Source organism: Falco rusticolus, chromosome 13 (assembly GCF_015220075.1).
Source record: "Falco rusticolus isolate bFalRus1 chromosome 13, bFalRus1.pri, whole genome shotgun sequence".
NCBI classification, from domain to species: Eukaryota; Metazoa; Chordata; class Aves; order Falconiformes; family Falconidae; genus Falco; species Falco rusticolus.
Genome location: NC_051199.1, coordinates 29,069,796 through 29,087,205, shown reverse-complemented (window position 1 = coordinate 29,087,205; position 17,410 = coordinate 29,069,796). Strand labels below are relative to the sequence as shown.

At 41.5% G+C, this 17,410-nt stretch overlaps 1 protein-coding gene across 5 annotated transcripts in view; it reads left to right on the top strand.

Moving 5' to 3' along the window:
- The window catches only part of GMPS (guanine monophosphate synthase), a 32,688-nt gene that overhangs the window by 2,122 nt on the left and 13,156 nt on the right, over positions 1–17,410 (top strand). For 3 of the 5 annotated variants that reach the window (XM_037407313.1, XM_037407315.1, XM_037407314.1), the window contains exons 2-9: positions 4,668–4,849; positions 8,362–8,476; positions 10,057–10,154; positions 11,224–11,327; positions 13,540–13,733; positions 14,040–14,205; positions 15,809–15,960; positions 16,616–16,789. In XM_037407313.1, coding sequence (XP_037263210.1) covers positions 4,668–4,849; positions 8,362–8,476; positions 10,057–10,154; positions 11,224–11,327; positions 13,540–13,733; positions 14,040–14,205; positions 15,809–15,960; positions 16,616–16,789 — 1,185 coding nt within the window. Of the gene's footprint in view, positions 1–4,667; positions 4,850–5,014; positions 5,110–6,533; positions 6,550–8,361; positions 8,477–10,056; positions 10,155–11,223; positions 11,328–13,539; positions 13,734–14,039; positions 14,206–15,808; positions 15,961–16,615; positions 16,790–17,410 lie in introns of those variants that run through there. The other 2 variants (XM_037407316.1, XM_037407317.1) reach the window with 2 other exon arrangements.

Here is a 17,410-nt window from a genome sequence, read left to right as displayed (position 1 = left end):
GAGTCGGGGGCTCTGGTATCGGCCTTGGGGAATGCCTGAGTTTGAAGGAGATCCTGTCCTGTTATACTTTGGAAAAATATGAGTAAGTGTTCTTAGATCTGCTTAATTTTAATACCAGAGGGTAGCAATTAAGCTCTTGTAAAACCTGTGCTGGCTTGAAAGTGCCAGATCAAGGCTCCTGGTTTAGGCCTGTCCGAAGTTATTTGTGTGGGTTTGCTCAGGGCTGAGGGCTCGGACAGGGGGGCTGCCGCTGCGGAGCGGGCTCTGCCGGGTGCTTCCTGGTACTCCGGAATATTACTGTTCTCTGTGTTAATGTGTTTTATAAATTGCATTAATGAAAATCCTGCAAGCGTGTGGGTGTGTGAAATGCTGAAAATTTCCCTGATTCTGCAGAAGTGGGGTGTTAGGAACCTTTAAGCTTGGTTTGAAGTGCTAGGTGGGTACACTGACGAGTAAGGTATGCGGTGTCCTTAGCTGGTAACGCAAGCCTGATGGCAGGTCTCCTGCCACAGCTTACCATAGAAATTACATTTTTTTTTGACATGAAAAAAACCCAGCAGTGATGGGAGCCTTTTTCTTCCAGTGTAACTGAGTGGTAGGGCTGAAATGATAGATTGAGGCTGATCCTCACGATGGCAGTGTGCTTGGAGGTGAGGATGTGTTTCAGGTGGCACTCGGGACCTCAGTTCCAGGTCTCGGGTCTGTGAAATGGTAGGCAAACAGCAGTCTGGAGGTACAGCTTTTTGACGGCATAATCACTTTGTTTCATTGGTCGTGGAGAACAGTAGGAATCCTTCATATATATGATGTGGTTTTCAGGGTAGCTTGTGATTTAAACTAGCTGAATATAGACTTCCCCCCCCTCCCCTTTTTTTTTTTTTTCTTGGCATACACAAGTTCCATGCTGTTTTTAGTTCCACTCTTGGGACATAAGAATGGTGCCTCTGCTATGCCCCAGTGCCTGAACCGCCTTGGACAGCTGTCAAACCAGCTTCTACAGAAGTTCTCAAAAATAGCAAGTTGTCCACATTTTTGTGAAAATAGACCAGGAGAAGACAAGGAACTCTAGTTATACCCCTGCTGAGGGGAACAAGCTCTTTTGTTAGAAATTGGAGAATCCACACTAGGAAGAGGTGTTGGCTCCATACACCCTCCCTGTCCCTGCAGGAGCTGGGCTGTCTGGTATCCTCTTCATCTTTCTCCTGGCACGCATACGGTATACAAATGCATGGGCTGAACTGCCATGTTGGCTGCATGTTAACAGCATCTGTTCCTTTTTTCGTTATATTAAATTAATTTTCCCTTGTTAAATTTGGGTTCAAAATCTCTACCCTTGGAACTATGCCATTAAATAAATAAAGCCAGATCCTGTACTGCCTGCATGCCTTTCTTCTTCCTCTTCTTCTGTGTAATTTATGGTAGCATTTCTGTTGGGCTCTCTTCGGAGCTGAACCTCCTTACAGTTCTACTCAAGCTGAAAAGAGAAGTACAAAAGCTGCTCTGACACAGTCTGTGTGGTGATGGTGGTTGTCTGTGTTAACTCCCAGGATGAGGCTTGCTTGGATGTGTGCTGGAGACGTGCAGCAAGGTTGCCTACAGGAGAAAAGGACAGTGGGCAGTGCCCTGCGTAATAGTGGGAGAGCTATTTCAGCCTGTAGTTTACTCTTAAGCCCACATCTAAGGGAGCAGTGAGTTATTAGGCCACCAATTGAATGATTTTTTTTAAAATTTTAATTATTTTTTTTTCCCTTGTGAGGTGTGTGTTGTCTTGCTGATCTTACATGTTCCCCCTAAGGAGATCAGTGTTGCTCAATGGTTGCAGTGCCTCTACTGGATTTTAGCCTAAATGCCCATAGCATCTTCTGAGGGAAAACCTGAGTGCTGGTTAGAGGCTTTTGAGATTTTGGGAGGGTACTAATGGACTTCCAGCGAAACCTGGGCAATGAGCTATTACTTGAAGTTTTTAATAGCCATCTTTCAGGGCCGAGTAAACAATTAAGAAGTAATTCTAATGTTGATGCTGCAATCTGTGAAGGTGTTCCTCTGAACATTGTGCAAAATGATGCTGTACTTTGCGAGAGTGAGGGGATGGCTTCATGTGGGGTTTGCCACTCAGGAACAGAGCGCTCACATCTGGGTGGCTGCAGTGCAGAGGCTTGGCTGGTTTGGTCTTGCGCCCAAGGGGTACATGTCACTGTCCTGCTTTTGCCGAGGAGAACTAACAAAGCTGCATGTTCATTTGGGATACAGACCTAATTACGCCTCCGTATGCAACGTTTCTCAAACTACTCCTGATAGAAATTTGAGCTGTTTGTGTTTTCATGTGTGTGTGTCCCCCACAGCTGTTCCTTGAGCCCAGCTAACTACACCTGACTGCTCAGAGCAGCTTACTGCCTTCAGGGTAGGGCACTGAAAATGAGGTTTATTTACTAGCTACAAATGTAAACACTTGGTCATCGGTCCAGCTGAGCTGATGCCAACTATAACTTAGGTTGTCATGCTTTTTTTTTTAAATTGTAAAATGTAAAAGCTGCTTTCACAGAATGGTGCTACTTTCTTCTTACTCAATTCTGCAGGTTCTTAGGAGTGATCTGCAGGTTGGGAGATGCTAGGGTACAGTGTGTGGCTAGCATTGCTGGCAGGTGGGACCCATCTGTGCAAGGGCTGGCTGTGTGCCTGTGGCTTGCCCAGGGGTCTGGGGTGGGCTGCTTACATCCCACCCTGGTCTCTTGCAGGTGGAAGTGGACAGTCTTGGGCGCTAAGCAGAGAGGGCTGTGGAGCTCTGTCCCATCATGGCACAAGCTACAGCATGTGCTCTGAAACAGTTAAAGGGTTAATAGGAAAAAGCACTGCAAGGAACAGTGTTTGCCACAGGATGGGATCAAGAAAGAATAAGGACATTGGTCTTTCTCGTATGAACTGCTAATTTAGAAGTTGCTAGGTGAAAATGCCCAGAATTACTCTAAAAGTGATTCCCACTCTTCCACTGGAAGGGAAGACGTTTCTGTGGGCCTCTCCATCTGACCAGGGGGCTTGGAGGGGTGTTTGCTGCTGAAGTCTGCTTTCCTCCAGCTTGTGCCCTTTTTGTTGCGTAACCCAAGACTAATAAGACATTAAGAGCTGCCCTTCGGGCAGCTCAGCTACCAGCTGAAGGAAGGAAATCAAGAAATTGACTCTTAACCTGGATTCAGGCTTTTGAGGGATTTAGCACAATTTTTTTTTCTGCTTATGTCCTTTAATTTAGATAAAACCTTTTCCAGCTAGTGTAAACTTTGGAAGTTTTCAGCATGCTTGCCTTCCTTGACTAATTTGAGCACAGTTTCCTGCAGTGTCCCTTGGTATCTGAGGAAGAAAGCTCAAAGGCAGCCTTTGCTACGTGTTCGTTGGGAACAGCGTGTCCCAGCAGGATGATGCGCTCCTCCAGAATGACCACTGGTGTATGTGGGGGTGATTGTCTGACCCATGTGGAGATACTGCGGCAGGCTGCCCCAGCTTCCTTCAGAGCCTGAGCAGCAGGCGGGAACCTCCTGTGAGCCCTGGGTGGAAGGATGTGTTGCCTGGTACAAATATGCAGAACTACTCCAACACACCATGATTAAAACTTGAAACGGTCATAAGCTTCAAGATGTGTTTTGTGGCAGTGTTTGCTGAAGTAAAACCCTTCCCAGTTTTCCCTTCATCAAACTACATTGGCAAGGAAACAGTGTAGGCTTTAAGTTAAGAGAAAAACACCCCCAGAGTAAGCAATTTCTTTAAGCAGTGGAATTTTTCCTGCATTAATTTCTTGGTGTCTTACAGTGTGGTTGTGTTCATGTTCTTCCTTGAAGGTCCTCTGATAAGGACACTTACATGGAACAGCTGCCTCTCTTCACAATTTTTTTTTTTTTTTAAAGAAGAAACTTGTCCTTGAATTTTCTAGCCCTCTTTCAGATTTAGCTGAAGTTGGGCAACCAATTTGAATGTGATGGGGTCAGAGAGAATCATTGCTTTGTTCCAATATGCAATCTGCTTGAATGCTGCATGCAAAAGCTGGTTTTGGTTTGTTTGGGTTTTCTTCCAAAAAATCATTTAGCAGAGATGCTCGTTCTCTATTTCTCCATTTTGCTCTCTCCAGGAGCTAATGTTAAGTGAAAGTTCAGCTTATAAGGGAGCGTGATGGGGAAAAACATTTTTCTTCTGACTTTGCACTGTCCTGTTTTGCTTGAGAAAAAGGCACATGCTCTTAATTATCACACAGTGTGCTGGGTTTCATATGGAACTGTAAAATGGAAAAAGCCAGAGTGGCTGGAGTGGTGAACAGGGCATATGACTTTATTTATGGAAAGCTCTGCCTTTGTTAGTTTGTTAGTCTGTTTCTTCTCTGATTTGAGCCCTGTTTGTTTTGGGGGATGGGGATGTCATGTTTGTGTGCCTGCTTGGGAGGGATGTGCTGTGTTGATGTATGTCCCTTTATCTTGCCGGTGGGTCTGCTGGTCCTTACAAACTTGAGGATTTTTTCAGTTAAAGTTTCTCGGCTAGCCTTTATAATTTTAATTGTAATTAACATATAGGCAACCTTAGCAAGCTTTGCAGATGTTTCTTGCGGGTCAGTTGTTTAAGAGACCTGGCTTAAAGTCTGTGGTCTGCAATGTGTTGCTGTAAAGCACTGATGTGAGTGATGTTCACAGCCGGAGAGCGCCGGAGGAGACCTCAAGGATGGGCAGCACCGCTACGAGGGAGCTGTTGTCATACTCGATGCCGGAGCGCAGTATGGAAAAGTCATAGATCGTCGGGTGCGTGAGCTGTTTGTCCAGTCCGAGATCTTCCCTTTGGAAACGCCAGCCTTTGCAATCAGAGAACAAGGGTTTCGGTAGGTCGTTTCCTGTGATGCCTCTGCCTTTCTGTTCTGCTTGTTCTCTCCTTTCAGTCTAGTGGTATCTCTGGGTGTTGGCAGCGGTGGTAATTGCCTGGGTTTTGATGTGCCATAGCTTTCATTGTAGGGGTGTTAATGATTGCATCTTTTGCTTATCCACAGAAACACCTGGGTTTTGCTGGGGACACTTGTGCAACAATATGAATTTTGTGTATTTGCTTCTTCATGCCTTAATGATGTTTTAATAATTTCCATTTGTAAGTATAATTTGAGAGGTTGTGTTTTAAATATGTATCTGCAAAAATTTAGATCATCTTGCTGTTTTACCTGTTAAACTAGGGTAGCTGTTAATAAAGAAAACAAGTCTTGTGAGTTTCTAAAATAGTTTTTTTTAAATTAAACTAAGAAAATCAAACTTGGATACTGAAGATACTGTGGTAAATCATGTCTGTTTCTGGGAAGCAACTAAAATAACTAACTGAAACTACCACTTGCAGCAAGAAAAGGTCTCACAATCACGTAGTACTTTGTGCATTTCTCTAGTTTTAGTAAGCTTACCAGGGCCTGCCACTCTTTCATGTGAGGCCCATAAATTCCCTGAAGTGTACAAATGATCAAAGACCTTACTTTGTCAGTTTGGTACAAATCCAGAAATACAGTGCATGTTTGCTTCTTGGTTGAGCCCGACAACAGATAAGGCAGTGCTTTGCTGCAGAATTGCATTTTTCTAATCAATGATAATTAGTGAAGCAGTAAACAGTATATTTTAGTAAGTCACATAGGAACTTACTGATCTCTTCTGAAAACACAGACAGCAGAAAAACAAGGAACTGCTGGATCTGTCAGGTAGCTGTTGTGTGAAGAGTTTCTCATTCAGAAGTGTTGCGAAAAATACCTTCTCTTGTCAGATCTTGTTTATAATTCTCCAACAATCAAGTCTGTAAAAGATGGACGTGCCTAATTACTGGTTTGAAGAGTTCATGTGTCCTCCTGTGTGTTGGGTTTGAGGTGTGGGTCATAGCCCTAACAATATTTGGTCTCAGATCTGTGCTGTATTGATACAGGTTTGTAGTGGGAAGGCCTTTTCTTCCGTTCTTTTCACAGTTGAATGTTCTTCAAAATCTTGTGATGAGACCTGTTGGACTTGTTATTCCAAGTAACTGTTTTCTAAAACATGGCAAACCCTCTTCATTCAAAAGGTCACTTCTCAAGGTTTAAGATGGTGGTTTCAGGTTATCGGTTACCCAGGTTGGTCAGTAAGCTCTGTGTCTACAGTCTCAGTCAATCATTTGCGTCCAGGAGAGCACAACAAATACTGACGCAGCCGTTGGGTGCCTTCTATTCAGTGACCACTGTAAAAATGAGTTCATGGTTTTACTGCAGCATTTTGATATATGTTCCATGTGTCATGGGGATAGTCAGGCTTCCGTGTTGCGGCTCATGCATTGAATCAGCCAAGGAGCTGCGCTTTGGTCTGTGCTAAGGTTTGACACAGGCACCGAGGTTGAACATTTTGCTAAACTGCATTTACATGTTGTGTTCAAAAAGCCAGCTCCTCGATTTTCATAATTTCAGAACAAGCTCTAGTGACAAGTTTCATCTAAATGTGACAAATGTTAGCAGCTTCCACAAGACTGTGGTCCTGAGCCGAGGAGGTGCTGTGGTTGGGGGCTGTGCTGGTGTTAGTCTGAGCTCTGGTGAGTCCTGAGGTTGGGGTATCAATGCATGTCTTTTACTCTTGGTATTTTTATGTGGTTCCTGATGTGCCTTTAATCCATTGCAAACAGGCTTTCCAAAGCTATGTCAGGTTGTTTTGGAAGTTGTTTAAGGTAAACCAGAGAAAGGTATGTTTGTACCAATGCAAGAAGATATGTAAGAAATTATATTACAACTTTCAAAATCTATACCCCATGCTATTTTTAATTTCTCCTGGACAGCTGAGATGAAGGTTCCTCTCTCACCCTCAGATCATATTTTTTTTCATTAATACTTGGACACATTGAATAGCCTTTCTGTGTTTTGTGGGATTTTAATTGGTGTGGAAAAAACCTGATTTTTAAGACTTTACTTTTTGAATAGGACAGTGTATAACTCTTTCAACTTCTTGTAAGAATGTTCTGTTTGTAGGTGTGGTTAATTTCCTTTAATTAGTATTAAATAGTGTTCTGTACATATAACACTTGAGCAGATGCTTCTGTATGTGGAGTTCCTAGAAGCAGTAGTGCCATCAGATGCTGAGTGTCTTCAGGCACTTTCTAGCAGTGTCTGAGTTTCGGAAATTACTGTGTCTCCAAGTGGAACAGAAGTGCCTGTACACGTACAGCAGGTACTAGTTGTCAGGATTGGTATGGTGTGAAACACCTATGTCGGCTGAATGCTTATGCCAGAGCTCACTTTAGATCCTGACATAAAAATAAATGAATGCTGCCTCTTCCAATGCACAAGTCACTGTACTTGGCTCTGAGGGGTGCCTGCGCGTTGAAATGCGGAGCTCAGGCTGGGGCTGCGGAGGTGGGCTGCAGGGGAGATCTAGCCGTGCGTCAGTGGGCGCATGTACCCTGCACAACTGCAGTTGAGAGGTGGTGTTTAGTACATGGGCTTGTTACTACATGATTATTTCTGCCGGTGATAGAGGTGTTGTAATCGCACTGCCCATTTCTGCTGCTTAAAAATAGACAAATTTTATTCAGTTAGTACTTGCATGACAAACACTAAATAATGCTAGAAGGCGGCTTTGTTAGGTGCATTTAATCCCCTGTATGCAACTTGTCTCATCCTGTTTTGCATTTCTCTCTCTGAATTACAAATTTGATGTTCTCTGTGAAATAAACAGTACATGAGTCCAAGGTCTGGTGCACCCATGTTCGATTCTGGGCCAAGGCCAAAAAGCATTGCCCAACTGGCTGGTGCTTCTGCCGTTTCATGGTCTTGCAGATCCTCGTGTTTTGCAAAAGCTCTCTCTTCCCTTTTGGAAAGATTTAACATTCTGTTATGTGTGAGCTGTGAACTTCAAACCATACATGCTTGCATGTATTGGACTTATAATTCACAACTTGTTGCTAATACCATCTCACTTCCTAATCAGGGTGGATTAAAGGACATTTTCTCAGCAGCTCTAGAAATTTGGTTTTCTGAATGCAGTTCTGCTCCAGATGGCACAGACATCATGAAGTATATATATCTTAATGCTAGTACTCTGCATTTGATCCTAGTTATCTTCTCTTGCAGAGTTGACACATGGCTACAGGGAATTTAAAGTACAGTCATTTTTTGGGATGGTTTATATTTGACTTTGTGTGAACTGATGAAATAAGTCTCTGGTAAGCTGCTGGTTTTGATAGCCATAGCATAGTAAAGTGAAGCTATACATTAGGATACCTGTGTTAAAATTTATATTAGAATATACAGAGTTCTAAAAGTGTTATAAGACAATGTCAATGTTTAAAGCAAAAAAAGATATTTTAAAACAATATATTTGAGTTGATGTTTTCCTTATCTTTTCTGTGCAGAGCTATCATTATATCTGGAGGACCAAACTCTGTGTATGCAGAAGATGCACCATGGTTCGACCCAGCAATATTTACAATAGGAAAACCAGTTCTTGGAATCTGCTATGGCATGCAGGTGCTGTTGAGAGATATGTTTGTCTACAGCTGTCTTGTAGGCCTCATTTCTGATAGTAACTGAAGATGACCTGCTAAAGGACCTGCTTTTCAAATATAAGCAGTATGCTGCATGTGCAAAAGATACTTTTAAAGTCCTAATTGTTAAACTGAGCATACTGTGTATTCCTCTCTTGGCTCTGTGGTATCAATAGCATAAATGTTTTTTTGCTTAAGTGCTGTGAATTGAGCTCCACACTGCCTTTTTTGTTGCAATAAATATAACTTGGCAGTTGTTCACTAATTCTGTCTGGTTGGTATTGGACAATGCCATGGACACAAGTGAAATAGTGTTTCCCTTTGGTTTTCAAGCATGGAATGTTTCTAGCATGTTCTTAAGTGTTTGGGTGGGTGGGTGTTTAATCACTCTTACTTACCTTGGGACTGACTGGTGATCCTGCAGTGATCTAGTGGATCCAAGCTGAGTGAAGAAACAAACTTCCAAGGAGGCAAGGGATGAATTAGATGCATGACTTCTGCTTGTGCTTCTTGTTTATTTCCAGGGTTAGTAATTTACTAGGCCTTCAGAGGTGCTGAATAATGACTGGAAAAACTCCTTTAGAAAGGCTGGTAATTAGGGAAACAACGTTGTCACTCCCTGTTCTAAAGGAAGATGTGTGTTATGTTAAGATGTGCCTTAAAATGTTGAGGAAATTGAAAATCAGGTTAGCTAGCCTCAAGCAGGGGAATCCCTTAAGGCTGCCTTTACAGGAATGAGTCAGGTGTGTGTGTTAATGCACTACTACTTCATTATAAAAGATTGAAATCAGTCAAGCACAGGAAGTATATCAAATTAGGTCTAAAATGAAGCCTTAAGTCTCTGAAAATTAAAGTAGTTGGAAGGTGAAACTAAAAATATTTAAGTTGCCAGTTATGTTTGCAAGGAAAAAAGTCTTTATTTTGAGACTTGTGAAATCTAAAATGCAGATATCTTAATTCCAAATGACAAGGTGAGGTTTTGGAAAGAAAAAAACCTGGCTGACAATTGTACTGTTCCAATATAGCAAGGATTATAAAGTTACAAAAATAGCACTAAGGGAATAGACTCCAGCTTTTCACTGGTTCACCAGCACTGAGGAGCCAGATTTTGAGAAGTTCCAGCCTATCTGAGAGCCCTTAACTGAAGGATGATTGAGGTTTTTGTTCAGCAGCTTAACTGTTTTTTATGATAACTGGCCTCAGATACTCAGCTGATTTGCAGAGCAGCCGTTTGTAAGTGCAAGTAGAGGTACACCACTAAGTATGCATTATTTTGCAAATCTCTACCTATTGTCTACTGTTGTGGATTTCTGCTGCTCGTCATGTGCGGCAGCGGTCTCTGGTTATGCTGGCAGAATGGAATGAGCCCAATACAGAAAAATGGTTAATTTTGAATAGAATTCTTCTCATTTTGGAAAACAATATATTAAATAAGTATAGTCCTGGAAAACTAGATTGGTATGTATTGAAGGGCTAGAGCTGTTGTCAGTCATTGGCTGACTGAGGTGTAAAGTGGTACTAGATTGTGTGGTGCTTTTTCATGTAGTATTTTTGTTTTGACAGATGATGAATAAGGTATTTGGAGGTACGGTGCACAAGAAGAGTGTTAGAGAAGATGGAGTGTTCAACATTACTCTGGATAACACGTGTTCTCTGTTCAGGTGAATAGGCATTTTAAGTGATCAAAATAATATTGGTAATACCAGTCTGGAAATTGGTGTCTGGATGAGAGGAAGGTTATTTTAAAGAAAATAGTGAAATTGCACCCATGCTTACCTGATAATTTCTAATAAAACTTTTACAACTGTGTTTGTTGTTAGTATTTACAAGTAATTACAAGTTAGTAATTTTAATATTTAGGCATAACTTTTCAACTGACTCTAGAAATGCAGATGTATTTGCTTGCAATATTGTGTAAACCCCTTATTTCACAGTAGAATATCTTCATTGAGACACTGTAAAGTGTACTGCAACATGAGAATCTTTGTGTTAAGCTCTTGCAGTACATTACTTTTGTATTGGCTGGCACCTACCCAGTTTTTGAAAGGTAATAGAAAACCTTGAAACCATTTGTTTTCTACCTTCCTTTAAAATTGCTTTGTGATGTTTTATAAAACCAGAATTGGATTTCTTGGTAGTTTGTCAATGCCTCTCAAGTTCCTTGTAAGAATTCTAATAGTCTACTCATACCTGACACTCCGATGGTATTAACTTCCTCTGTAGGGCTACTGCAGAACCTTGTATGCTGCCTAAAGCCTGAGGTGCCCAAATTGTCCTGAAAACACAATTTTGAGCAAGAAAGCTTCACTTCATTGAAAAAAGCAGGATTCCAAGTATCCTGGTTGACTCTAGATGATTCTACATGTCAAAGAGGGAATACTTCAATATTGGCATGTTTGTTAAAAAAAAAACCAAAAAAACATAACAAAAACAAAACCCAAAAAACCCCCACAAACCACAAAAATCCATAAACAAAAAAACCAAATCACACTCCTTTCTGAATTAAATTCCTCTTGAATGAAGGATGTACAAGAACTTATGCAGCTTCCAACAGAGGCATCTTGGAGGTGGAGATGACTGTTTCTGGGAAAGAAATTCTGCATCTACTTCAAATGGGCCTGGTCAGCTGAGATCGGCTTTTATTGGAATCCCTAAGGGTTTATCTTGGAAATGCAGGTAGTTAGGTTTTTGTTCTTTTTTTTTTGATTCTGGTTTTTAATCTTTGTTTAGGGGCCTTCAGAAGGAAGAGCTTGTGCTTCTCACTCACGGAGATAGTGTGGATAAAGTAGCTGATGGATTCAAAGTGGTTGCACAGTCTGGGAACATTATAGCAGGTATTAATTTTTTCCTTTAATGGACATTATCAAAAGACAATTTCAGTATAAAATAATGTCAGACAGTAGTTAGAACCAAATGGGAACAGAATATCTGTTATCTAATTGCCAAATAAGTGGATTGTTTTTAACAATTACTTGTATGTGCTTGCTTGGGCATTGTGCTGTTGTGATAACAAAGAGAGAAATAGATGTGAAAATGAATTGTACTGTTTTTACATTGGTGGTTTAAGGAAAATTTACCTTTGTGAAGGTTTTGTTATTTTAAAGTATGAATATGTTGTTTTTCTTTGGTTTTTCACTGTAGTAGTAAAAGTCAAGCACTGCTTAATTATTAAAGCTTGATTAACTTGTTATTGTATTTAATATTGCATGAAAGTTCAACTGCACAAAAATAATGTTGGTACTGAAAGCAGTGTTTCAAACATTACACACAGATTGTCACAGAAAAATGTGGGACCTTAGAATAAGGTTTGTGGAAGCTACTCAAATTATTCAAAACCAGGCAGCCTCTTTGCATCTCTTTCCTAGGAGGTGGGAGACCTGTAGAGGTCTTAAACTTGCTGGGACAGTAAGATCTCAAAGTATTCACTCAGTTTATTTTACATCTCTCATAAAAAAAAAAAGAGAAGATGTTGCTCTTAAATCAGACAGGTAGCCAATCTGAGAAAAACAGACCTTTTAAAAGACTTAAAGGTATTCTGTTATGGACAGATTCTATACTGCTGTTAAGATAAGACTGTTAAGATTCATTATATTCTGGCTGACCTTTGAAGTGATCTAGAACTCATGCCTACTCAGGTAGCAAAAAAATTTGTAGAGCTATGTAAAGTTTGCTGTGTGCAGCATGCACACATATCTTTAATCCCTCTTTAATAGAGGCATTAGAAATGAGAGTTCATAGAATCACAGACTGGTTTGTGTCGGCAGGGCCCTTAAAGCCCACCTAGCTCCAGCCCCCTGCCCCGGGCAGGGCCACCTCCCCCCAGCCCAGGTTGCCCAGAGCCCCGTCCAGCCTGGCCTTGAGCCCTGCCAGGGACGGGGCACCCACAGCTGCTCTGGGCAGCCTGGGCCAGCGCCTCCCACCCCCACAGCACAGAATTTCTTCCTTTAACCTGACTGTCCCCTCCTCCAGCTGCAAGCCATTCCCCTTCAGGCACTGGAAGCTGCTCTAAGGTGTCCCCGGAGCCTTCCCTTCTGCAGGCTGAGCAACCCCAACCCTCAGCCTGTCACACACCAGAGGGGCTCCAGCCCTCCGAGCATCTTCGCGGCCTCCTCTGAGCTCGCCCCAACAGTTCCATGTCCTCCTTATGCTGGGGGCACAGAGCTGGACGCAGGGCTGCAGGGGGTCTCACCAGAGCGGAGCAGAGGGGGACAATCCCCTCCCTCGACTGCTGGCCACGCCGCTGGGGATGCAGCCCAGGTGCGGCTGGCTTTCTGGGCTGCAAGCGCACGTTGCTGGGTCATGTTGAGCTTCTCATAAACCAACGCCCCCAACGTGTTCTCCTCAGAGCTGCTCTTGCCCACAAGCTGTTGTACCTTTCCCATCTGCAGCACTTTCCTGTGCTGTTTCCCGTGGGCTTTTACAAAAGCGTACGGCTCCTCGTGCCTAAGCAAGCAAACAAATGCTGGTGAGGTTGTAGCCAGGCTTCCAGCAGTGAAAGGAAAATACAGGGCATCTGGGAGTCTAACACAGAGTAGTGTAATTAGGCTGTTTCCTTGCTGTTTGTTTTTTTTAATCCAAGTCAGACCACCACTTACCTGGTGCAAGGTGCAGTATGGAGACTCCTCAAAGTAACCCTCCGCAACAAAGAGCAGTGGTGCTCACAGGTGTACCCCTGTAGGGACACTTGCACAGCTTCACCAGCACAACCCTTTTAACATGGATGCACCTGTGTCAGTGTCGCTTGGTTGCAGGGTTGTATGAGGTATGTGGTAGGAAAAAATAAATGTAATTGATCTCCTGTTTTCCCAATGGTTTTACTAGGATGTCTGAGTGTTTTCTTTGGTTTCTGAGGGACTGTGTGTTCTAGATATGTAACAGTACCCTTGTTCCTAATCTTAAGCGGAGTCTTTAGTTTTGATTGGTAATTTTTGCCAAAATAAATGGCAAAATAAATCACTCACAAAGTGTATGCTTGACTTTCTTGGGTATGCATTTCACTTCCAATTTTTATTGTTTTGTCACGCTCATTTCTTTGCACTAATGAAGGCATAGCAAATGAATCTAAAAAGCTGTATGGAGCACAGTTCCACCCTGAAGTTAGCCTCACAGTGAATGGAAAAATGATCCTGAAGAACTTTCTTTACGACATTGCGGGATGCAGTGGTACCTTTACAGTGGAAAACAGACAACTTCAGTGCATTCAAGATATCAGAGAGAAAGTGGGCTCATCAAAAGTCCTGGTAGGTAATTGAATTGAAGCTGAAAGATTATTTGCAAAAACGTGACAGAAAATGACAGAGTTGTTCAGGTTAATTTGAAAAAAGCAGAATTGTTGTGAATTTGGGTAGTACATTAAACAGGTTTTAGAAAGTTTGCACAATTGGGTCTGCACACTGTTTGACGACTTGTTTGCTTCCCGATCATTGACAGTTAAGTCAGTAGTCTGTTCTGATCCTCATAGTTTTATCTGAATTATTTGTTAACACTTTCCTCAGACAGCTGACCAAACTTCGGGGTTGTTTTTCTTTTTTTTTCCTCATTCTTAGGTTTTACTCAGTGGTGGTGTGGACTCAACAGTGTGTACTGCTCTTCTGAACCAAGCTTTAAACCGAGATCAGGTCATAGCTGTACACATAGATAATGGATTTATGCGCAAAAGAGAGAGTCAGTCTGTGGAGGAGGCACTCAAAAAACTTGGGATTCAAGTTAAAGGTACCATAGTCTTGTTAAATGTGCTTGATACTACTGATGATGTGGCCAGCATCCTAAAATGTGCATTTAGTGTTTTGTTTCTTTGATTTGAATTGATCTTCGTAGTTCTCAGGCTTTACAACTCAGTTGCTAGCGTGGTTGCTGATTTGGAACCACGTTAGCCTATTCACAAAATTTCAAACCTAAAATATTAAGCCTTACTTATTTGATTGGAGTATACAATGAACTGATCCATCTCTTCAGCTGCTGAGATCTGATATCTTCTGTTGGGGCACAGCAAAGCAGTGGATATGTGCCTCAGTCACTGCTGCTCAGCTACTTTTCTGCTGATGGTTGAGTAATCCTTTTCAGCTGCTGCAAAACTCATTTGATTGTGTTTTTCTTCAGCAGCTTGGTTAACAGTCCTCCACTGAGGCTTTATTTCTTGTCCTGGATCTCTTTCTTTTTGAACTGTGAGCTCGTTTGGGTGATTGAATGCTATTATAGCCAAAATTACTTTCTCAAGGCTTTTTTTTTTTTTCCTTTCCTTTCCTCTCCTGGCTTCTAAATAGGCAGATTTTAGTTGTTTGGTTTTTGTGGGGTTTTTTTTTTTTGTTTTGTTTTGTTTTTTTTTTGGAGTAGCTTGTTAAGGAGCAATACATTATCGGAGAGCAAAAGGTACCTTGTCATGGCTGTTAAGAAGGTTTAGAGGTTTTGGGTACCTGAAGTATGAGGAGGTCAGTGAAGACAATAATGTACGTTTGAGTTGTGCCAACATTGAAAGCTGCTTCATACTGCCCGGCTGATTTATTTAATGAGTAATAGCTACCTGTTCCTGGGGCTTTGTGTAAGTACTGTTGTCAAGTGATTCTCCTGTGTGTTGGTCAGGAAGCGTGGCACTAGGTGAGCAGTGCTTTCCACTAGCCTGATGGTGTGAAACAGTGCAGGGAGCTTGCACATTAGCATCTTGCCGATTGGGCTGCAATATTCTGATGTGTCAAAGTCTAAGCTTTGTTCTACACACATCTTCTTTTATTTTGACTTTTTTTAGTGGAAAATCTATATCTTATTCTTGCACTCTGTAGACCAATAAACCTGTGCTCTGGCAGGCTGCCAGAGTAATAATTGAGGGAATCCCTCTGCTGCAGGTGCTCCTTCTGTAGGTCTTGGAGCTCAGTGCTGGTAAAAGATGCCAAAGAGCCTCCTAGCTGATCTCTGCACTGAGCCTCTCTAAACGAAGAGGCATAACATACCGTGAGTAAACAGTGCATCGTGTAGTTTTGGTTGCAGAAAGCCCTTGGGGGAATACCATCCTGTAAATTATATTAAAATAAAGCAAATAGATTATAATCTAAGAGGGGAAGCAAGAGCTGAACTTTCACACAGTTGCCTAGCCTGATAATATGAAAATAATTGCACTCTAGAGTAAGTTACTAAGAGAAATAAAATATTTTGTTACAATTAATTCTTGAGGTATTGAACAGCCCTATTCAATGCAGTTAATAGTCAAATGACTGGAATGACTGACTTGCTTTTTTCTAAAGCAATAGAGTGATTTTTTTTGCAACTTGCATAAAAAAAATCTTTACTGGCTTTGCCAAAAAATTTCTGTTACTTCATGCAGTGGTGAATGCAGCTCATTCATTCTATAATGGTACAACAACTCTGCCTATCTCGGATGAGGACAGAACTCCACGTAAAAGAATTAGCAAGACCTTAAATATGACTACAAGTCCTGAAGAAAAAAGAAAAATTATTGGTGACACTTTTGTTAAGGTAATGTTTATAATTATTTGTTGGTGGGTTTATTTTTTTTGTTTTTTTAAGTAACTTGATTTCAGATATATTTTCTACATCAGACTCTTCATTCCAAAGCACTGTGCAGTCAGTGGCATCAGTGGTCTTAGAAGTTTTGGATGACCTGAGAAGCCATTGATACGTTACCCTAAGCTTAAAACTTCTGGCAATGAATCAATAGTTGAAGTATGGTCCACAAGCATTGTAGTGGATCTACCATCATGTTTAGGTATACTGTATTGGTTGGCCATTCATTTCTATTGCATAAACTTCCATGTAATGTTTTTTCACCAAATCAGTGGGTAGCATGAATTGGGGCATGCTGGTGTTGCTTTGCTGAAGATGAGCTATTTTCTGTCTGTCACCTACCAGTGTTGCTGATGGAGGGAGAATATAACATTTGACAGGCAGTGATGTTCTCGTAGTCTAAAAATACTTTTTTCCATTTTCTGTTCAATAAAACATGGGTTTATAGGACTGTTTCAGCAGTGAGATCATGTCATAATTAGTTTTCCTATTTGTTTGTGCTTTCGCAGCTCAGTAGCATTTGTTGGGCAATTGATTATCTTCCTTTACACCTTTGACAACCAAAAAGTAGATCAGAACACTTTTCTTTTTTCTCTCCATCTTACAGATAGCCAATGAAGTTATCGGAGAAATGAATCTGAAACCTGAAGAGGTTTTCCTTGCTCAGGGTACCCTCAGACCTGATCTCATTGAAAGTGCTTCCCTTGTTGCAAGTGGCAAAGCTGAAGTCATCAAAACTCATCATAATGACACAGAGCTGATTCGAAAGTTAAGAGAAGAGGTAAATGACAATGAGGATACTGGTGTATCCTTCTCGTTCTGACACATGTGAAGCTGAGTATCACAAATGAAGAACTTTTATGTTATGTTGATATAACTGTCCTATGTTGATGGGACCCTATTCCGATGAGGGCCTTTAGGCTGTGTTGTAACACGTTGCAATTTATTACTTTTCTCTGTAGTTGCTCTATTCTCAAAGTAGTCAGAATTGTTTGAGCGTTGTCCAGCACTGCTGGCAGTTTGAACATGGATTATTCAGTGTGACCAGTGGTGTTCTCAGCTGCAAGCAGTTTCCTCGCTCTTACTTTTTAACCCTCAAAACAAACTTGTATTCTAGTAAGGAACCAGAACAATACCAAATGGCCTTTAGCAGGAGAGTATTTAAGACTTCTCAGACAACTTTATTCTGGTTCAGCTGGAGTTGATGGTGTAATGGGTCACTTACTCCTTCTGTTGTATCTCGTTCTTAGCACTAGTCAGTGGGTAACCTCTAGGTGCCGATAGGTCAGATCTGGCACATCACAGATTTAGGCAAGAGCAGTGACACTGCTTTAGTAGAAAGGTGATCAGCTCCTGTTGAGAGAGGGCCGAAATTCTCCTCTTAAACCTCTTGTAACATTCA